General features: G+C 33.4%; 1 protein-coding gene across 15 annotated transcripts in view; it reads right to left on the reverse strand.

The window, feature by feature from the left end:
* Positions 1-4,601: 4,601 nt before the first annotated feature.
* The window catches only part of LOC106883429 (dixin), a 59,391-nt gene continuing 39,856 nt past the window's right edge, over positions 4,602-24,136 (reverse strand). For 8 of the 15 annotated variants that reach the window (XM_089338041.1, XM_089338043.1, XM_089338044.1 and 5 more), the window contains 14 exons: positions 23,590-23,675; positions 22,754-22,908; positions 21,862-22,004; positions 20,557-20,637; positions 19,024-19,128; positions 18,405-18,509; positions 16,721-16,774; positions 16,466-16,612; positions 15,282-15,302; positions 14,064-14,228; positions 12,943-12,994; positions 8,181-8,262; positions 7,344-7,452; positions 4,602-6,957 (listed from right to left, as the gene is read on the reverse strand). In XM_089338041.1, coding sequence (XP_089194167.1) covers positions 6,880-6,957; positions 7,344-7,452; positions 8,181-8,262; positions 12,943-12,994; positions 14,064-14,228; positions 15,282-15,302; positions 16,466-16,612; positions 16,721-16,774; positions 18,405-18,509; positions 19,024-19,128; positions 20,557-20,637; positions 21,862-22,004; positions 22,754-22,908; positions 23,590-23,675 — 1,383 coding nt within the window. In that variant the 3' untranslated portion in view covers positions 4,602-6,879. Of the gene's footprint in view, positions 6,958-7,343; positions 7,453-8,180; positions 8,263-11,463; positions 11,512-12,942; positions 12,995-14,063; positions 14,229-15,281; positions 15,303-16,465; positions 16,613-16,720; positions 16,775-18,404; positions 18,510-19,023; positions 19,129-20,556; positions 20,638-21,861; positions 22,005-22,753; positions 22,909-23,589; positions 23,676-24,136 lie in introns of all 15 variants that reach the window. The other 7 variants (XM_014934433.3, XM_052974996.2, XM_014934435.3 and 4 more) reach the window with 1 other exon arrangement.

Genomic DNA, 24,136 nt, shown 5'->3' on the forward strand with positions numbered 1-24,136 from the left:
TATTGCTTGCATTTATTTCAAAACACCTCAATTTCAGTTTTCACTGACAAATTAAAATAATTGTAAGAGACGAAGTTGGATTCACTGAATCCCAAAAAATAAATAAAGAAAATACTTAGGACAAGTAGCTTTATTTTGCTGTGTGTTTAATTATAAGGGATATGTTACATTGAAATATCTCATAAAATTTAATGAACAACGAAACACAATTCATTTTTGCATAAATTACAAAGTATATTTTACAATTTTAACAAAAGATAAACAAAACAAAACAAAACAAAACAAAATTCCATTGCATGAAACATTGAAATATTTATGGAAATTGAATAATTTCTCTCTTGATTTTTACCCTGAATAATCAAGTCAGTATCTTTAGTTTATTTAAGAATGTCTGAAGCACATTGCAATATTTTAGTCATATTATATCATAGAAACTTTCTATACAATCTTAAGACCATTTCAAATGTGTTTCGAGAGGTATTTGAACTGGTAAGATCCTTTCACTGCAGTTTGTCAGGGACAAAAAAAAAAAAAGCACACATGACTAACTGCTGTGAAAAGTATTTACAGATTTAAATAACTATCAAACACAATTTTGTATAATTTCACTGCTTCATGCAGCTACTTGTGTATAGAAGCTTTCTATTTTATAAAAATGCTATTAAAAGACATTGTAGAAAGAAAATAGTTAATTAATATTATATATTATCAGAAGGAAATCAAACTCTGGTCACAGTGTCACATGATAGTCTGATAGACATCTTATAATTAGCACTGATCCAGGGTTTGTTTCTCCTTATAGAAAAATAATTAACCATAAAATGACTATATACTGAAAATAGATGGAAGTTGCAGCTGAAAGCCAAACTATAGAAATTTCTTTTTTCACAAACTTGTAATGTTCTTTGGCATTAAAAAATAAACTAAATATTGGAAAAAAGAGTGCCTTTGTAAGTGTAACCATGTTTATATGGAAGTTCTGTAATCACTCAAAGCAGAGAACTGGATAAGATTTGATTGCTGCTTTCAGTGTTTAACAGCTGGAAAAAAAAAAAAAAAAGATTACACAGACATTTCTTGGTCCAGTTTAATAATTTCCAGTTAAAGGAATGGTTAAAATATAAATATCACAGTAGGTGTATGAACTGAATTAAATGTACACTGCCTTCTCAAAATATTATAAAAGAATGTAAATATATGGAGGCATAATTGCAATCAGACAGAAAGCTATCATTCAAAAATTTTTTTTTTTTTTAATCACCAAAGTAAGCATTTATTGATAAGAGAAAAATGGTTATCAACAATATAATCTAGGTTCCTTCCCGTAATAGTTAGGAACCACAGCACAGAGATTTTAAGTGAGCGAATGTGTGTGTGTAAGGACCAGGCAAAAAAAATTCCATACTGCAAGTTTGTACAGCTTCCATAGGCTTTTGAAGGTTATTGTATGCATATTACAAACTACCACTTTTGCTATGTTTTGAGTAATATGCCATGATTGAGTAAAAAAAAAAAAGTCAGCAAACATCTAAATTAATGCATTTAATAGAAAAAAGTTTATCTTCATTGGGAATATCTCCTATGCTTTTACTTTTTATTTGTTTCATTTACTGGACTGCGGCCATGCTGGTGCACTGCCTTGAAGGGTTTAGTCAAACAAATCGACCCCTGGACTTATTTTTTTTAAGTTAAGGGTACTTATTCTATTGGTCTCTTTTGTCAAACCATTAAGTTACAAGGACGTAAACAAACCAACACTGGTTGTCAAGTGGTGCTGGGGATACAAAACACAAAGGCACATGCACATATATATATATGTATATATGATGGGCTTCCATGCAGTTTCTGCCTACTAAATTCACTCACAAGAGTCATTGGTCAGCCTAGAGATGTAGTAGAACACACTTGCCCAAGGTACTGCACAGGAGGACTGAACCGAAAACCACGTGGTTGCAAAGTGAGTTCCTTAACCACACTTTATCAAACAATTTTCCTACAAGAACTGGGTTAAAAAAAAAACCTTCAGTTTTTAGGACCACTGAAATATTTGTCCCAGGAGAGCAATTTATTAATTATACAGAGATGGCAGGAATAATACAAAAGAAAAATCCATAAGTAATTAATATTTGCTTCAAATTTTGACATAAGGCCAGCAATTCTAGGGAGGGGTTAAGCTGATTACATCAACCCCCAGTGCTCAACAGGTACTTATTTCATCAAACGCAAAAAGATGAAAGGCAAAGTCGACCTCGGTGGAATTTGAACTCATAATGTAAAGATTAACAAAATGCCACTAAATATTTTCCCCAGTGTGCTAACAATTCTGTCAGTCCCCCATCTTATAACAAATTAATATTAAATTTCATATGATTTAAATACTTTAGCTATACAGATTTGTTGGTATGGTTTTTAGTTTGGTTTTAAATCGTTTATAGTAAATATTCTCTGTTTTACTTTCCAATCCTTTATTTTTTTGGAGTAGAAAATTGTCTCCAGTTAGTTCTTTACTTTGTTTCAGCCATCAGGACTAAGGCCACACTAAAGCACTGTTTTCACAGATTGTATTAGTCAAAAAGAAAAAATTAAATTGACATCAACAGAGCTTATCTTTGTACCATTCCACATCATTGATATTTTTTACCCAATATTTTGAATTTTTAACTCCTAAATCATATAGTTCATATTCTTTATCTCAGCATCATTTTCAACTAATTTGACTGAAAATAATAAATGTTTTGGTTGAAGTCATAGGCCAAGTAATGAGGGCAATAGAGCCATAAATCTCAACATTTATATTCCAAATGAAAATTAAGAACTAGCCATCAATAAAGAATATCTGTAATTAATGGAGCTAAATTAGCACTAGGATCAATACTGAAATTCAGGCAATCATTTATTGAGGTTCTTTTCTTAACCCCTTTCCTTTTCTTGTTCTTAATTTGAAACCTAACAATAAAAATCAAGAATGGCTGTATTTAACATCTGCAAAATCAATAGAAGAACTGCAATGATTAATCAATAACAGATTGTCACAATTTGGCCCCAAGTGTGAAATTCAATATACTCTGCAAGGAATATGACCTATACAGGTTATAACAACATGTCTGGCAAACTAAAAATGAGTTGTCATGTCTCGTAGCAGTGTATTACAAATATTACTAAATGTAATAGATATATTCTGTGAATTATGAAACAGTTACAGATAGGTTAGAAGTTGAGGAATTTAATAGAGGAAAGTAATGTCAAAACCAAATATGAGCAGCATTTATTTATTATTTTTTTGAGAAGCTGGCTGCAAAGAGACAGGGCTCATTATCAGGCGGATCACACTACTAAAATAAATTCAAGATAATTGTCTTGTTAGGTGTGCCATTCAGAAAGTTCCATGGGCTGTGATTTGCCCATGACTGGTATAAACCATGACAATGAAAGACCTGCAAGGAAGTTAAGTTCAAAAAGGCCACATACACATACCTATCTGCCTACATGTCTATCTATTGAATAGTTACAGGATTCATTAGAATCTAGGCATATCGCAAGTGGGATGCCCAGTACTGGCTGGGTACCATAACATTAAGTTCACAGTAAAGGAAAACAACCATTAGGCGTCATTTGTTGGTAGTATACTGCATATATATATATATATATATATATATATATATATATATATACATATATATATATATATATATAAGTCACATTATATGAATTCAACTAATCTGGTGGTACTCATAAAAAAAAGTTGCTTAATGTACCATTCTACAAAACAAATAGAATATACAGTAAAACATATAAATAAAGAGAGAAATATACTATGATAAAATTTATTTTACCATTGGATATTCTTATTTAACAATTGTTTCGCAGCTTAATAAACATGTATAAATAATTTATTTTATTATATTTTATAATTAATAAATTACATGTCTACATTTATATGCAATTTTTAAGCTGTGAAACAATTGTTGTTAAATAAGAATATTGAATGGTAAAATAAATTTTATTAGAATATTTTTCTCTTTATTTATAATTATATATAGGTACCAAATCCAATATAAATCATAGATCCTACCCAGGGTTGGTTCTGTCTATCTATCTATCTATACATATATATGTAAGAAGTGCTATTTAGTGGATTAGAATATATGCTGTATTTGCAAATTTGATAATTTCGGAAGAGGAGTTGTAGTTTCCCTTTGTTGCTTGTGAAAAATGAATAAGAATTAAATCAGTAAAAATATTAAGCAAAAGAAAATATAAATTAGAGAGATCAGAGCAAAATTAAGTGAGTAGGGATTTTATAATGAAAGATTGAGACAGATATAGCCAATTTAATACTGATAAACATGGATGAATAATGAATAATTTTATAAATATATTAGTTTATCCTTTGGCTAGGTTTCAAGCTTGTGTACTTTAAAAAGAGAAAATGATGTAGGGTCATGTTGATGCCTTTCTCTGAGTGAGATTCGAAACAAGAATGTAATGATGACATACAAGAGCTTATCTCTTGTTCTAAAGCACTCACCACAAGTTTTATATAACATAATGAATAAGAATAATATAAGTTTCATTAATTGACAGTATTGTTAGTATTATTATTTCTTTTTTATATTTGTATGACATGTGGGATAATATGACAGTCATAAGAGAATTTGTGAATAAATATATGATAATTCCAACTGGAAATAATTTGAGGAAACTAGGTAATAGATAATATTGGTATCAAATTTTGGCACAAGGCCAGCAATTTCAAGGGAGGAGCTAAGTTGATTACATTGACCCCAGTATTCAAATGGTACTTATTTTATCAACCCCAAAAGGATGAAAGGCAAAGTCAACCCCAGCAGAATTTGAACTCAGAATGTAAAAATGGACGAAAGGCTGCAAAGCATTTTGCTTAGTGTGCTAACAAATCTGCCAGCTCGCCCCCTTAAATAATAGATAATATTCCTTTCTACTAAAGGTACAAAGCCTGAAATTTGGGGGGGAGGGGACAAATCAATTACATCAACGCCAGCCAGTGCTCAACTGATACTCATTTTATCGACCCCCAAAAGGATGAAAGGCAAAGTCAGCCTCAACAGCATTTGAACTCAGAATGTAAAGATGGACAAAATGCCACAAAGCATTTCGCCCAGCATGCTACCAACTCTGCCAGCTTGCCACCAAAGATAATATTATTAACTGTGACTTTATAATGAATTTGCCTCTCAGTATTGAGTCCCTCCTCCTTCATCAGTAAATATCCTGTTGTTATTCTGAGGCTTGCTTTAAAATATTTCTTTCTACTATAGGTACAAGGCCTGAAATTTTGGGGGAGAAGCTAGTCGATTACATCATCCCCAGTGCTCAACTGGTACTTATTTTATCAACCCCTAAAAGGATGAAAGGTAAAGTTGACCTCAGCGAAATTTGAAATCAGAATACAATGAATCAGTAGAAATACTGCAAAGCATTTTGTTTCCAACAGGTTAATGATTCTGTTAGCTAGCCACCTTCTTGCTTTCAAGTAATAACCTCAATTGAGCATTTAATATTGGTATCACATTTTGGCACAAGGCCAGCGACTTCAGGGAAGGGGGTCAGTCAATTATATTTACCCCAGTGTTCAACTGGTACTTATTTTATTAATCCCCAAAAGATGAAAGGCAAAGTCAAGTTTAGCATTTAATATTATCAACATATATTATTTATATGAAGAAATATGTTTTTAACGATTTTTAATTTTATCTGAGAGAGAGAGAGATTGTATTGTAATTTTAGCTGGTATTTTAGCTTTTTCTTTCAAGTAATTATGAAAGAAAACAAATACAGTAAATATTTCTATTGTCAATTTCAACTTCTCAGTTTCCAATTTCAATATATATATGAAAAGAAGAGGAAGACTTTTTCTTTAAAGAAAATTCAGTTAAAATTATTCCCAAATATAAGAATACAAGATAATGAAATATAAGTAGGCAAAGGAATATCTATGGTGATCCAAACAAAATCAAGAAAATAGGGGCTTTTATAAGAAAAGACTGAGATAAATAGAGTCGTTCATTCCCTTTGCCAATTTAAATACCGATATCAGAAGTTTACATAGAAAAGAGCAGTGAAAATAAAACATTAACACTTACTTAGTAGGATAGGAATATAAAACATATTCTTTGAAAGATATTTCTAGCATATCTGCTAGGCACAAATATATTTTATACAATAGAAATTATAAAAAGACTTGCTAAAATACAATGGGAGTTTCAATTCAAATTTCTTTCTGGTTTTTCACTTACAGTAAGAAGCTTTACAACAAATGGGGAAAACCAACATTCTACAATTGAAAACTTAACTTTTTTTTTCTCTTTTCCTTACAGCCAAAAGGATATCTTTTTTTGCAGTTGGACTGGTGGCCATCTGAACTTTACTTCTCCTTCTCCTTCTAAAAGCTTCACAGAATCATTTCCAATGATATTAAGAACAATTTTAGAAATGAAGAAGGTAGAGGAATTTTGTGTACTATTATATAGATTGAAACTGGATGACGTATGTGAATATCAGCTTGTGCAGCAACAAATATAACAAAATAAATCTTTTATACAACAAATACAAATTATTTTGTCTATAAAAAGCTTTGATCAGATACAATATCTACTCTACAGAGTAGACTTTGGTGACTAGTGAACTAGCTCCGGCTAGTTAAAGCCACGAAAATTACCTAAACATAACTGTCAACTGTCAACTTTGAGCATAGATTACATTATAAATAGTGAGTTTGTATTTGTATATGTATTACATATATATTTGTGTGTGTGTATCAAAGAATGATGCTTTCCCTTGATGTCTCATTTTAAATATTTCTAAATATTTTTCATATTATATACTCTATAAAATAGAAATCTATTCAGTTTTCTTCTCTGTCACCCAAGCAACGATCTTGCCTTCCCAACCAGGCAGGATGTCTTTGCCATTGAACAGCTGAAATTAAGAAAAAACAGATATCATTAACTATACTTCAATGAAAAATATATTTTATTTCAAAAGAAAAAAAAATTCTCAAAAGATAATAAAATAAATAAATAGATAAAAGTCACTTGAATATAGAAAAATTAATATGTATTAAACTATTTTACTTGGATAATAGGAGCAGGCATAGCTATATGGTTAAGAAGCTTGCTTCCCAATCATATGGTTTTTGGTTCAGTTCCACTGTGGGACACCTTGTATAAAGTGTCTTCCACTATAGCCCAGAGCTGACCAGTACAGGTAGCAAGTATGTAATAAGATTTATAGCTTAGATAAGAGGAGACTAGAAACTTATGTAATAATACCAAACTTTATAATAACACTGTTTAAATTCATACCTCTTCTTTAACTGTTCCAAACTCAGGATCTAGTGCTTTGAACTGAAATCGGTAGCCTTCAGACTTTTGAATTCGATTTTGGAGATCTTTTAAGGTAATTTCCCCTAATCTGAAACACAAAGATATTAAACTATAAAAGCTTCAAAAAATATATCTAGCTCATAATTAGAAACAACTGAAGACCATCAAGTGTTTATTTATATTTAGTCGCATATTTGATGGCATATAAAGATGTATTTTGTTGTGTCTAAGGAGAGTCATTATGCCAATATAATTAACATACACACACTGGTTCAATTCCACTCACTTATTATTAGTTAATTGGTTAAATGTCCGATTGTTTTGTTTTTGTTTTTCAAAGCTCTTTCGTTGCTTCTTGCAACCTTTTCAATGACTATTGACTGAGAAAGAGCTTTGACAAACAAAAACAAAACAATCAAATATTTAACCAATTGACTAATAATAAATGAGTAGAATTGAACCAGTGTGTGTGTTAATTATATTGGCATAAATGACTCTTCCTGGACACAAAACAAAATTTGTTTCAACACACAAATTCACATAAAGAATCTTGCAAACAAGATACAAAACAAAGATATATTTATTTTCTCCCCCCAACACACACCAAATTTCTCAAAACACTCAACCCTGGTTCTATATGTGAAGTCAGCCCTATGTGACACACTTTAATGTACTAAAATCTTTTTATTTCTGAATATGCGCTGCTGAAATTGGGTGTATCTGATATGCTTAGGTGTCTTTTATGCCAACAAATATGGTAATTACTTTTAAAACAATCAAGTTTGAATATTGAAGAAATGAGACTAAATACTTCACCTTTTTGGAACTGTTATCATATGTGATGTTTCTGAATTATCCAAATAATAAAGCACTTTAGTTTCTAATTGCTTTATAGAAGCTGCAAAGTAAATCAAAGATACGTAAATGTTTGAATGTGATTTTCTGTGATTCTAGAACTAGTAAATTATTTGAAAATGCTAGTAGAGAGTTGCTTACATTAAAAGATACCTTCAAAGACACAAGTAAATACTCAAGCAGTTCTTACAATTTTAGTTGGATTGGATTAAGCTATCATCATCATCATATAACGTCCATTTTTCCATGCTTGCATGGAATTTGTTGAGGCAGATTTTCTATGGCCAGATGCCCCTCTGGTTGCCAACCTTCACCTGTTTCCACACAAGGTAAATAATTCCTCATGTCTGGACATGTTTTCACTGATGACTGGAAATGAACAACATTACTTCTATGACATGATGCTCATTTTTAACCATCATATGATGTCAAGATAAGAGTACACATAAACATACATATATAATGGGCTTCTTTCAGTTTCCATCAACCAAATCTACTCACAAGACTTTCACCCACCTGGGGCTGTAGTAAATTTGCTGAAGGTGTTGCACAGTGGTACTGAACCCAACACTACAGTCTGGAAGCCAGCTTCTTAACCACACAACCACACCTATGCTTAATTTTTTTAAATTCCTTTTTGGGTGGGGTTTATAATTAGGAGGGAAGGTAGTGTCTATGGCTTTTACTGGGCTTCTGAGATTGGTGAGAGGAAGAAATCAAAGAACAAGCCAAGTGGTGGCATTAAACCAGGAGATAGATTAAGTCTACTATCCAAGCAGGCCATGGAAGGATTTGAACTCAGAACATAAAACGTCAGAACAAATACCTCAAAGCATTTGGTCTTACATTCTAACAGTTCCACCAATTCATCATTCCAGATTGGAAGTTTTTTTTTTTTTTATCAAACTCAAAAGGATGAAAAACAAAGCTGACCTTGGTATGAATTGAACTCAGAGTGCAGAAAACCAGAACAAGTACTGACAGGCATTTCATCCAACACTCAAACACAGTCATGGGCAACCTGCAGCCTGTAGGATTTCCTCAATGGCACATCATTACCTCGAATTATTTTAGTAGTCATCTATGTTTCATGCAAGCTACTTCATAAAAAAGGTTGCCCATGTCTACTCTAACAACTGCCAGTTATTTTTACATCTGTTATCAATTTTAATTTCCTTGCGACTATAATTAACATATCATATACTGAAGAAAATTAGTAATACATCAATGTTTCTACAAGTACTAATGCCACTATATTTCTCATCACTAATACAACACCACTCCAAATACAAAATACTTCTACAACTCTACTACAAATGACACTACTGCACCACTACTGCACTTCAGTTAACAGGACTTGCACTTTTTTTTTTTTTTACAAAAGATGCAACAAATAAAAGGAAAGAGAAATAAAGTAAGCAGTGCAGTGAGAAAAGACAGAATAAGCTACCATGAGATGAAAACTGGCAGGAAAAACAAGCAAAGTAGACTTTACACAGCAAAGACTAAATAAATTTAGTGTCATGGTGTGATGTAGTAACTGCAAGTGTGAACATTGGCTGCTTACTAGGAATGTTATTATATAAGTGTTGTTATGTTACAGATTAGTCTTTTAAAACAAATAAAAAGCCTAGGATGTGCTTTGTGTTAGAAATTATGGAGCTATGAGAAAGCTTCTAATAATGATGATTTTTAACATCAGTACAAAACTACATATTTTAGGGGAACTATGTATGACTTCTTAACACAAAGTTACCAAACCAGACCTAAAAAACATACATTAATATTCCAGTAAATATGTATTTTATAATTTTTTTAAATATTATATTAATTATAAATATATCTATTAATTATATAATATTGATTTCAAATTTTGACACAAGGCCAGTTATTTTGGGATAGGGGAGCAAAATAGAGAGCATTAGGTCTTAAAATATCTGGTTTCTTTTGCAGAGATTGTAACAAGTTTGTTGAGGAAGTCAGCTTCAGTGGACAGGTTGAGGAACGACTTTGAAGATTTCTTGCTGCCTTGTTTGGATAAGTATTCTTGGGCAGATATTTTCATGATTGTCTCATCTCTCTAACAACAATTATGAAATGAGACTAGTATCTTTCCAAATAAGACAAATATGATTAGATTGAGAAGAAACTGCTTTGAAGTTTTACAGTACATTTTCCCAGTTTCAGTACAATTACTATCTGCAAAAGACCCACTGCCAAAAAACTAAATAACCTTTTTCTTTGTTCTATACTTCATCATCATCATCGTTTAATGTTCTCCTTCCATGCTGGCATGGGCTGGATGGTTTGACAGGAGCTGGCCAGGAAGAAGCCTGCACCATTCTTCTGTGTCTGTTTTGGCATGGTTTTTTTTTACAGCTAGATGCCCTTCCAAATGCCAACGACTTTACAAAGTGGACTGGATGCTTTTTGAGTGGCACCAGCACTGGCAATGAACTTATTCCAGATTCATCATTATTGTCATCGTCATTCTAACATCCACTTTTTCAGGCTTCCATGAGTCAGACAGAAGCAAATTTTCTACATTCAGATGCCTTTCCTGTTGCCAACCTTCACTTGTTTCCAAGTATGGTAATATTTCCTCAGGGATGGACATATTTTCATGGAAATTTGATGACAAAGGACACCAGCTGTATGACAATGACATTCATTTACAGAAACCACACAATGTTAAGACAAGAAGACACTAACTCACATACTTACATAAACACACACACACATAAAAATAACAGGCTTCTTTCAGTTTCTGTCTTCCACTCATAAGGCTTTAGTCAGCCTGGGGCTGTAATAGAAGACACTTGCCCTAGGTGCCATGCAGTGAGACTGAATCCAAAACCAAGAGGCTGGGAATCAAGCATCTTAAACACAGTCACAAAAACAATTATTTACATCAGTCTTAACAACTTCGTTCCAATTACAGCTAATTCTACATAAGCGATTATCCAAAAATCAACTAATGACACTTCTTTATTCCTATTCTCGTTGCGTAATCCTACACATCCAAATCAACTCTACTGAAAGCTGATCCTCTTCAAGAAGTTTCTAATTACACTAAGGCACAAGCATAAAAGAAACAATACTTTCTGCAAATAGCAGTTATTCTGTTGTTGCTAGTTTAGTACATAAACAGTTTTGCTTCTCTAAATGATAGAAAGGAAGCAAGGGAGAGAAAGAGACAAACAGAGAAATAAAGACAGAGAAAGAGAGAGAGGTCAAATTGAACCTGAATTTGTTGCTGTGATAGTTGAAGTCATATAATTCCCTTGTGCATCTAAAAATAAAAATTAGGTTGTCTAAAACTCAGTAGAAAACCAGATTAATTTCTGTTATTTGTTTTCTAAAATTATCAATTATTAAATATTTAATCGATCATTTAATAAGATTAATTATTATTGTCTGAAATACACTTAATAACTTAACATATGTAAGTGTGTTGTTTTTAATGAAGATGAAAGTAAGGTTCTGATCTTATTGCGATGCATATTCCTTCAAAGGTTTCGTGGGACAAGAATTATTAACTCGAGAGGAAATATATCCCTTGTACAAAAGACTAAGTTATGCAAAAGTTCAGCAAAAAAAAAACAGAACTTTAAGGAAAGAAATCTCCAGGATTAATGTTTCTTTCTAATTTTGGCACAAGGCCAGTAACTTTGAGGGGTGAAGATGTTGATTGTATCAACCCCAGTAATCAACTGGTACTATATTGTATTGATCCTAAAAGGATGAAAAGCAAAATTAACCTTGGTGACATTTGAACTGAGAATGTAAAGAGCCAGATGAAATGCTATGAAGCATTTTGTCTAGTGCAGTAGTGATTCTGCTAGCTCACCACCAAAATATTCTCCAATTCTCTTCAATAGATATTGTCATATAGTTAGAATTAAGTAATTTGGTCAAGCAACATAAATGAAAATATTGATTTCAAATTTTGGCATAAGGCCAGCAATTTGTGGGGAAGGGATAACTCAATTACATTGACCCCAGCACTCAACTGGTACTTATTTTATCGACCCTGAAAGGATGAAAGGTAAAGTTGACCATGGTGGAATTTGAACTCAGAACATAAAGATGGATGAAATGCCACTAAACATTTTGCCCAGTGTATTAACAATTCTGCCAGCTCACCGCCTTAACATAAATATCATTATCTAGAAACCAGCATATAAAAAATAAAATCAACTAAAAGAGAAAAATAGCTCTGAAACCCCTTAATAAATATGGAAAAAAAAAGGTGGGTGGAGTTAGTATTTTTCATGGATTTGAAGAAAATGTGAAAAATTCTCTGCAGTCAAGATAAAATAAAACATTTCTTTTCTAGAATCCTCTAATAATATTTAGAAATAATTAAACAGTGTCTTCTATCCAGTGAATATTGATAACAAACATTGGTTTCAAATTTTGGCACAAGGCCAGCAATTTCAAAAGGATGAAAGGTTAAGTCAACCTTGGTGGAATTTGAACACAGAATGTTAAGACAAATGAATAGCCACTAAGCATTTTGTCCAGCATGCTAATGATTCTGCCAGCTCACCACTTTAGTATGAATAATAATGAGAAGAAAAAAAACCTTGTTTCTGTTGAATGTTCCAACAACTTTACAGTTACATCTATGTCATCAGACATGAAGTCTTAGAAGCACTGTCTACTACTTGCTTGTTAATTAATTATAGTTTGATAAAGAAAAAGGATCATGACTAATTACCTTCTTTAAAATGGCTTGGCAGGACTGGCCTGCTCAACTTCAGTGTTGGAGACTGGAAAAGGAATAAGGCTATATTAAAGATTTAAATATCAATGTAAATTATAATAATAATAATAATAATAATAATAAAACACAACACTTAGATTGTCTGACTTATATGCAAAATGTTTGAAATTGTAAAGAATACAGTAAAGATGAGTATAATTTGTGAATTCATTTAAGTATGTTATATGATGTTTATTAGATGTTTGAAGTAATATGGAGTTGTATAATATTGCACGCATTTTTGCAAGATATAATTTAAGCAAAAAACAGTGACGTCATGTTCATGTCCTCTACAAACAATATATCATGTAGCTCTGCATCTTGTGAGGAGGACAAGTGGAATAAAAAGAAAAACAAGTAAGAACTATTGACAGGAAGCACACTGCTGTCACCACCATCACAATCATTATCATTCTCCACTACCACCACCACCATTATCATCATCCTCATTGTAATCATCATCATTATGTCAATGTCAATTTTTCCATGCTTGCATGGGTCAACATTTGATTATAAATAAATCTTTGTCTGAGCCAAGTTAACATGGAGAAATGAATGTAAAATATGAATAAAACAAATGAAAGAGTTAATTTGAAATAGTTTAGAAACAAGTCAAAAGAGAAAACAAACACATCTGTTTTTTTTTTCTCCTGTTACCTACGTTAAGGGTACACGTGTCTGTGGAGTGCTCAGCCACTTGCACGTTAATTTCACGAGCAGGCTGTTCCGTTGATTGGATCAACTGAAACCCTCGTTGTCGTAAGCGACGGAGGGCTATCAAGAGAAAGATGTGTGCAATAGGCTTCTTAAAGTTTCTGTCTACCAAATCTATTCACAAGGTTTTGGCCAGCCCAGAGCTATAGTATGTATGTTTTGGTTGGCCCAGAGCTACAGTATGTACATGTTTGAATTTAGCGATATCTAATTGTTTGATAAAGTTAACCAAGTTCACTTAATACCGAGTGCTTTCTAGATATCTGCCTGGATTTATTAATATCTTTTACTTCTTGTTGCACACAAACACACACATACATATACACACACGTGTGCATATACATTATAAGGAAAATACAAACCTGAGGGAGAATATCAATGCTGCCATAATGCATCTTCTCAATAAATGTAATGACATTTTGTTCAAGTTGATCCAAAGATGATAACTTTTCTTGGTCATTGTCATTGAAAGACAACCGGAGTTTTTCTATAGATCCCTGAATCATTTGAACATCAACCACAGAATCCTGAAATTAATTATTTAAAATTAATTATTGAAAATAAATTAATGTAAGTGTTTGGTCTGGTTTAAATGAAAGTGCTTTTTTCTCACTAATGAAACTTTTAGAGTGACAGGATGTCTAGACAGAATAATTATAATGACAGCAACGTCATCGTCATTGTCATCATTATCATGATAATTATTATATAATTGTTCAACATTTGATAGTTTGAGGTAAATTTCTACTGCATCACCTGCTATACCTCCGTGTTGCTGGGATGTGTGCAGCATTGCATGTCCTTTTCTGTTGTTGGGAGTATGCAAAACTCTTCCTGGTATTGTATTGTGTTGTTTTTTTTATCTGGAGTGTAATGCAGTCTTTTGTTGTATTACTGCTTGTATTGTGTGTTGAGTGTGTAATGCATTGGTTATCTGGCTATTATTATTATTATTATTATTATTATTATTATTATTATTGTTCAGTAGTTTTATTTTTATAAAACTACTGTGCCTACAGAAGAAAGGATTATTAAGCTGGTGTATAGAACGTAATTAACATGAAATTTTGATAGATGATTTTAATTTTAGATTAGGATGGTAATGAGTACAAGACCTAAAATTGGCTATGTTCAAAGACAAAAACATATTATTCATCAGCCTAGCTGAAAATAGTCATTGCTTTCACTTCACACTTGAATTGTTAAGTTGAAGTGTCAAGTATCAACATAAACAATTTAACCTAACATCAAATACGTGTGATTGAAAGGTAATCATGAGAAACCAATAAGACAAAGCCTAATTGTATGTGTGTGTGTGTGTACACACACACACATGTACATACCAGGGTTGACCTAGGAAAGTTTTTTTTAGTTTGTAGAAGACAAGTAATTGCTCATGAATGCAAATCTTCCCTCTTCATGCCACTGATAGTGTCTAAAGGACATCATCAGCCACTGCTTTTGGTCTGATACGGTTTGGCATCAGTGTCATTGCAGACATTACTGACACACATCCAACCAACACCCCACCCCACCCCATCTCTGCATATTAAAAAGTAAACAAATAATGCTGGACTCACCTCTTTATCTTTCTTCATTGACTAGGGTAAAAAAAAAAAATGAAGAAGAATACTATTAGAGCAAAATAATTTAAAACAAAATGTCAATCAAATCTTGTAAATCAGATTTCATAAGTGTAATATTTATGAATATGAAAATCCAGAGTACCTTTGGAGAAAACAAAAATGTATAGAACAGTTGAAAACTAATGTAATCAAATGCAAATAAAACAATTAACTAATTCAATAATAAACTCATTAACTTCTACTTAAGTGCTTGTATCTATTAAATATATCCTATCTTTTACTTGTTTTAATCATTGAACTGCGGCTATGCTGGGGGTTACTGCCTTGAAGGGTTTTAGTGAAGCAGATTGACCCTATTGACTTATTTCAAGTCTGGTACTTATTCTAGCAGTCTCTTTTGCTGAACCACTAAGTAATTGGGATCATCATCATCCTCCAGTTATGTGACACTGGCATTGGCCACAACTACAGTAAGCATATATCGATGTGTGTGTCTCTGTGTCTGTGTTTGTCCCCCACCACTGTTGGACAACTAGTATTGGTGTGTTTACATCCCCATAACTTAGCAGTTCAGTAAAAAACAAAAAAGAGCAATAGAATAAAAATCACACTTAAGAAAAAAAAAAAACAAATACTGGGGTTGATTCGTTCAACTAAAAATTCTTCAAAGTGGTGTCCCAGAATGGCCACAGTCTAATGACTGATGTTGTTGTTGTTGGCACTCCGTCGCTTACGACGTCGAGGGTTCCAGTTGATCTGATCAACGGAACAGCCTGCTCATGAAATTAACGTGCAAGTGGCTGAGCACTCCACAGACACGTGTACCCTTAACGTAGTTCTCGGGGATATTCAGCGCGACACAGTGTGACAAAGCTGACCCGTTGAATTACAGGCACAACAGAAACAGGAAGTAAGAGTGAGAGAAAGTTGTGGTGAAATAGTACAGCAGGGTTCGCCACCATCCCCTGCTGGAGCCTCTTGGAGCTTTAGGTGTTTTCGCTCAATAAACACTCACAACGCCCGGTCTGGGAATCGAAACCGCGATCCTATGACTGCGAGTCCGCTGCCCTAACCACTGGGCCATTGCGCCTCCACAATGACTGATACAAGTAGAAGATAAAAGCTAAAATACGAGCTAACTTTTTGAAGTGATTAGATGTTAAGTGATCAAAAGTTACCTCTGTTCTTCGCATAGATTGAAGTTTTTGAAGACATCTAATGTGAAGCCAGCAGTTACGTCTCATCACATCTTTTTCTTCTAATAATTCAGGATTCATTTGAAACTGCAGATCTTCAATTACTTTATCTTTCTGGCTGACATCTCTCTGTTGACAGATCAAATTATAATTTCAGTTACAGGTTCAAACTTCTCAAGTGTTACAAAAAACAGAAAAACAGAAGACATCAAATATGAAATGTATTTGTATTCTCACCTTTAACTCAGTCAGTTGTTTGTCTTTTTCATTCAGTTTTTTAATCAGCATATTCTGTTGGAAGAGAAAAACCACACACAAATTATTGAAAATCGTCATCACCATCATTTAATGTTTGTTTTCCATGCTGGCGTGGATTGGATGACTTGACAGGAACTGGCAAGGCCAGGGGCCACACACACTGAATAACTGTAGATATTACTATTTTATATATATTTTAAATATTAAGATTTAAGCTGTGTTCCCACTGTTTAAAATAAATCATTTTTAATTGTGGGACTTGAAGTAGATAAAGCTATAAATAACAGAATGTAGAATATTGTTAAAGGCTGCCCATGGGACTTATATATTTATGCCAAACACAGCCTAAATCATATTTAAAATCTGTATAATGTAAAAATATCTAAGGTTAATTTGTTTTAGCTGTGAAATTACAATCAATGTATAAACATCCTAACGTTTTCCGAAGTAGAGAGAAAAATAACCAGGATTTTTTTTTTAGTCCGTTTCAGAGATTATTGACTCTTCTTCAGTGTAAGTGCATCCTTTATTTTTTTCAGTTATGAAGGAAAAGTACTTTAAATAGTTATAGAAAGCAGGAGCTAAACCAGAAGCAACAAAAATGGTTTCTCCTGATATGCATATAATACATTAACCAGATACATATTTAGCTAAAGAGTACATATTTATATTGAATACGGTTTATATCATTTCTAAAATATGCATATCATCATCATCATCATCGTTTAACGTCCGCTTTCCATGCTAGCATGGGTTGGACGATTTGACTGAGGACTGGTGAAACCGGATGGCAACACCAGGCTCCAGTCTGATTTGGCAGAGTTTCTACAGCTGGATGCCCTTCCTAATGCCAACCACTCAGAGAGTGTAGTGGGTGCTTTTACGTGTCACCCGCACGAAAACGGCCACGCTCGAAATGGTGTCTTTTATGTGCCACCCGCACAAGCCAGTCCAGGGGCACTGGCAACGATCTCGCTCGAAAATCCTACAGGAGCCAGTCAGGCGGTACTGGCAACGGCCACGCTCAAAATGGTGCATCTCATGTGCCACCCGCACAAGAACCAGTCCAGGGGCACTGGCAACGATCTTACTTGGCTTGCCGGGTCTTCTCACGCACAGCACATTTCATCTACAGTTATTTTATTTGGAACCCTTTTAATTGAGAAACTACAATTAATGTGTATCAACATTCTAATGTTCTCTATAAACAGAAAAGGAACTGGGAGAATTCTTAGATAAGATTTTAAACCTATAATCTACTTAGTAGTGTATTATGATAAAACAAAGTATTGTTGCCCTGCCAGCAATTAAATATATGTACCAGTTGCCAGGAATGTGTTTAATATGCAAATTGCTCTATCCAATTATGTTACACTGCTAGAGCTAGTGGATATCTATACAATGTGTCTGAGGAGAGTTGATGGGTTGGATGAAGGGCTGATGAAAGGACAATAATTCCTAAAATATGCATATACAATCATTACCTTCAATCACATTGTTTACAAAGACGTATTTGTTAACAAATCATCATAACTTACAGTGTTAGCTCTAAATTCTACAGAAAATCTACAGAGATGACATTAAAATTTATGTGTGTGTGTGTGTATATTATATATATATATATATATATATATATATATATATATATATACATATGTGGTACCTTTTCTGATTCCAAACTCTGAAAGTCTAAACTTCGGCGATATAAATCAGCTTTAGAATTTGCTAGAGTGACTTCTTGTTCAGCTAAACGCTGTTGTAAACCAGCCTGCAATGAAACAAAAACATTACTTTGAATAACTTTATTTGAATTACATACAAAAAAAAAACTAAATAACATGGAATTCAATTTTTTGACAATGTTACCATTGACTTTGAACCAAAAAAAAAGTTTCTCACTTTCAATAACATCTAAGACATTCTTCTTCTTAGCTCCATTGGTGCCTTTGCACGGCACATCGGGCAGTCAGTGATCACCAATTATTTCTGTCTCTGACCAACCAGTATGCTTCTTCCCAGGTGATGTCCAGTCTGCATAAGTCTTCTTTGAAGGAACTACACTATGTCTTCCTTGGTTGGCATCTTTTTCTCTTACCTTTCAGCAGCATTCAGCCCATGGCTGTTTTGGCAAGCCTCTCCTCTGGCAGTCTTACTATGTGTCCAGTCATTCTCATTCATTATTCAACTACATCCATACATCAAAATACACAATATACATGCAAATTTAAGCAAGTATATTAGATATAAGTTGTAAGTGATAAAAATTTTTTTTTAAACTATACCTTAGCACCATAAAGCTCTCGACATTCAATTTTTGTTCGAGATAACTGTTCTTTTAAGTCACGAGATATTTCTGTTGCTTGCTGAAGCCTACTACGAAGGACAACCTGCAAAAAAAAAATTTACAATTCAACAAATCGATTTGTTAGCAAACTAACTTGGTTTTAAGCAGCTACAATATCTGGTAATTATATACAAGGAGATGCCGAAAAGTTTTTGGCTTTGGATAAAAGAAAATACAGGAGGATCAGTTAATTATGATTTTATTCAACATCTTCCCCTGTCAGATTCACGCACTTATTGCAGTGGCCCTTCAGTTTTTCTAAGCCCTGTAAAAGAAATTGGAAGGTTGGGTCTCCAACCAGACCGTTCATGATATCCAGGGACTTTTAAGCAATCCCTTGTATATTAGCAGTGTGCAGGCAGCAAGCAAGAAGAATCATTAGCAGGCCAAGAAACTGAAAGAAGCCCATTGTGTGTGTGTGTGTGTGTGTGTGTGTGTGTGTGTGTGTGTGTGTGTGTGTTTGTCCCCTTAACATCGCTTGACAACCGATGCTGGTGTGTTTACATCCCCGTAACTTAGCGGTTCGGTAAAGAGACCGATAAAATAAGTACTAGGCTTACAAAGAATAAGTTCTGGAGTCGATTTGTTCGACTAAAGGCGGTGCTCCAGCATGGCCACAGTCAAATGATTGAAACAAATAAAAGAATAAAAGAATATATATGTAGTGCTTCAGTGTATAGCACCTTGCACAGAATATTGCCATACAGTACTCTATGTATAATGTTGAGCACCACATGTATGGCAATGAATGGGTTAGTACTTTATTGCTTTATGTATAGTATTCATCTTACATTTTTTCACTGGTTTCAGTCATTTGACTGGCTATGCTGGAGTATTGACTTTATTGGTTTTTAGGAGTTTTTATTCCGATTTACTTTAGTCTAAAGGGACATAACTTGCAAGGAATAAATACCATGATATTTTTTTGTTTGATGCACGATGTTCATACATACATATATAAACAACAGGCCCCAGCACGGTTTCTGTTTATCAAATTTCATTCAGAAGAGATAGGCCAAACCAAAATTATGGTAGAATCCACTCATCTAAGATTCCATACAGTGGAATTAAACCCAGGACTACATGGTTGCAAAGCAAAATTATTAACTACAGCCATACCATTATGCATTGCATAGTGCTATGCATATAGAATTTATACTTGGTGTAAAATGATTAACGAAATGTCTTTATTAATTTGTAAATGTTGTTTAGAACTCAAAAAGTGTCTGAAACTCTGCTAGTTATTTCACAGTAATAGAGTTTAATAGATATCAGATTTTTTTTTTAAATGGATGAGGTAAATATATACTTCATAAGCACACAAAATATAGACAGTTGACGAAAGAAACAGAATTCAAAATAATAATTATACAGTTAAAAAAAAATAATAAATAAGGACAGAATTATTACAACTGTAATTAACAAATTAGTAGGATTTTTAAAAAAAGCAGTAATAAAAAGTAGTTTTCACCATTTGGTCAGAAATTGAATATCCTTCAAGATCATCCAGCTCTGAAGAGGGTACAAGACTTGTTATTTCTCCGTTCAAAAGCTAAAAAAGATTATAAAATACAAATAGTGAGGTTATGCTTTTGCATTAATTATAACACTGTGTAACATGAATTTCGTCCTTGAGTAGTAACTGTTATTTCTTATTTGCTTACCCCTAGAAAGTATGCAAAATGGCTAATATTTCCTTCAAACTTTGCTTTTATTATATTTATTCAAATCCTGAAGAATCCCTCTCAAATACATGGCTATAATGCTTCCCCACTACTAATTCTCATGATCAGAAATGCACATATTGTCAGCCATTAAGAGACATGCTCAAGTGGTTAAGGTCAAGCAAATGATAAGCAAATCTGCGCTATTGAGCAGAATATTTGCTATAACACCTGCTTAATAATGACAAAGTTATTTTGTTAAATTCTTTGTGATTTTAAATATCAATTGAAACAAAAGTAGTGTATTGAAACTGAAATATGGTAACAAAATGGTTAATGGCTAGAATGGCTCTTCTATGTTGTTTCAGTTTTAACACTCAATCTCAGATCAAGTCACTTGCTACACAAATAGAATTCTAAGATATTGAAAACCTCAGCCAGGCATTAGAATCTCTGGGGACTGCTGTTACATGTTGCCTAAAGAAAAGAATAACTTTCTAACAATTTAACTTTATAAAATACTATCTCTTACTTAAATACATTTTATGTAGTTTTATATAATGCAATAATAAGGATATAATTTGAACCTGTAAACCAAGTCTACAAAAAAGTCATAGGAGGAAGAAAAAATGGATTTAAGAAATAAGATATAAATTTTTTAAATTTTTCCTAGAGTTAATGCAAATTGAATCATATACGTTTCAAGGCATGATGAAATGGAAGTTGTGATGTTCAGCCCTTCTCAAGATCATTAGGGTAACTGAAACAGGTATGACTTGTCACAGAACCTAGAAGATAGACTCATTAAGATCATTCATCTACACTCTGATATACACCTATGTGTGAATAATTTATTAACCCTTTAGCATTTAAACTGGCCACATCCAACCCAAATATTCCTTTTGTTTAATGTTCAAACCAGCCAGATCTAACCTCTCGCAACTATTCTACAATGTCATTCTAAAGATAAACACATCATTGAAATCTCAAAGCTAACAGATAATGCACAATTAATGCGAAACAACATGAATAAATATACGTTATATTTGACAGAGCAATCCAAATGTTAAAGGGTTAAAGTAAACATGTTTCAAATACAAAAAAATAACTACCAAATTTTGCAATTTCAGAAGATCAGATTTTGTTTCTTTCATTGTATCTGCCAGGTCATCATATTCCTTTAAGAGATCATTATACTGTTGTTGATCAAGTATCACGGTATTGTCTTGACCATACTCCACTGAGTCTTCATTGGCTAAAAAAAACACAAAAAAAAACAAATAATAATAATAAATAATATAGTCATTGGTTCATAAAAACTAAATGCATTTCCTTCACCTTTTTACACACACACAAACACACACTGATGGAACTTCAAAAACCAAATATATATAGGGTGAAGTATATTTGCCACTTAAATGTGGCTGACCCCTAAGGGTGGATGTTACTGTTGCTTTTAGCCCCAGGAGAACATCTCCTCCAGCTGGCTATCGACATACATCTGCGTCCTGTCTGTATTTGCAAAGGGAAGTCATCCTTCCCATCTTGATCTGTGATACGTACGGACTCGAGTTTCTGGGTATTTACTTGTCCTCAGCGTACGACAATCGCCGACCTTCGATGCGAAAGATATCCCGATGCAAATACTTATATCTTTTTCCAGTGAAATTATTCACTGATCTCGAAAAAGTGGCCACAGTATACTCTCAAAGAACTTTCATAAAGTTAATTAACCCTTTAGCATTTAAACGAACCCAAATACTCTACCTGTTTTATGTTCAAATCAGTCATATCGGACTAAAATATTCTACTAATTTTATGTTAAAACAGATCAGATCTGGCCTTTCTCACCTACCCTACAATGTCATTCTAAAAGTAAACAATCACTACATTGAAATCTGAAAGCTCCAAGATAATGCATGATTAATTCAAAATAATGTGAATAAATAAGCATTGAATTTGACAGAGTCACCTGAATGCTAAAGGGTTAAAAGGTGTTATTACCTGGTATGAATCCAGTTGATCGACTCCGTGGCATCCCATCTATATCGTAATCCTGTTCTCCTGTGGCAGACAGATGTTTGGGCCCAGGGCAGGATTTTATCATCATCATTCTGGCTTGCATTGCAGCTACATCAGCTGGTATGTGGGTTGTATGTCTTGATAAAGAAATTAAAAAAAAAAGGGTGATAATTTAAAATTATAATTTTTCAGTTCAATTAATTTTATGTTCAGAAACCAAAGATCTCTTTTTCGTTATTCACCTCTATGAAAAAATATTTCATCTCTAAAAATAATATTGGCACTCCGTCGCTTACGACGTCGAGGGTTCCAGTTGATCCAATCAACGGAACAGCCTGCTCGTGAAATTAATGTGCAAGTGGCTGAGCACTCCACAGACACGTGTACCCTTAACGTAGTTCTCAGGGATATTCAGCGTGACACAATGTGACAAGGCTGACCCTTTGAATTACAGGCACAACAGAAACAGGAAGTAAGAGTGAGAGAAAGTTATGGTGAAAGAGTACAGCAGTGTTCGCCACCATCCCCTGCCGGAGCCTCATGGAGCTTTTAGGTGTTTTCGCTCAATAAACACTCACAACGCCCGGTCTGGGAATCGAAACCGCGATCCTATGACCGCAAGTCCGCTGCCCTAACCACTGGGCCATTGTGCCTCCAAAAATAATGTTAATAGTAAAAAAAAAAAAAAAATACAATCTTATTAACACCAATTCATCTCAGTCATTTAGACAATTTAACATGAGAATTTCAACCTAAAATAAACTAAAAAAAGACTGAATCTATATAGAATGACAGATTTTACAACTAAAAATTCTTACCCATAATCCTTATAGTTGCTTCCATGGTATTGTTTGCTAGCTTTTGACACAAATCTGCGTGCAGTTGCTAAAGTGACAGCAGCACTCTATAATAAATGTAAGCAAAAGTACAATAAATTATTTAAACATTTAACGTGAAGAAACCATTTCAGAAGGAAAAATTATATATATAGGCACAGGTGTGGCTGCATGATAAGAAGTTTGCTTCTCAACCACATGGTTCTGGGTTCAACATCATCATTTAATATCCACTTTTCCATGCTTGCAGGGGTCAGATGGAATTTGCTGAGGCAAATTATCTATGGCTGGATGCCCTTTGTTTCCAGTCTTCCATGAAAAACATATTAGGTCATTAGAAATATTACCTTGCCTAGAAACAGGTGAGGGTTGGTGATACAAACAACATCACTTCTATGATGGCAATCCTAGTTTACAACCACCATGTGATGTTAAGACAAGTATACCCACAAACACACACACACACACACATACAAATATACATGACAGGCTTCTTTCAGTTTCTGTCTACCAAATCCTCTCACAAGGC

This window comes from Octopus bimaculoides, chromosome 20, assembly GCF_046866305.1.
Source record: "Octopus bimaculoides isolate indiv1 chromosome 20, ASM4686630v1, whole genome shotgun sequence".
NCBI classification, from domain to species: domain Eukaryota; kingdom Metazoa; phylum Mollusca; class Cephalopoda; order Octopoda; family Octopodidae; genus Octopus; species Octopus bimaculoides.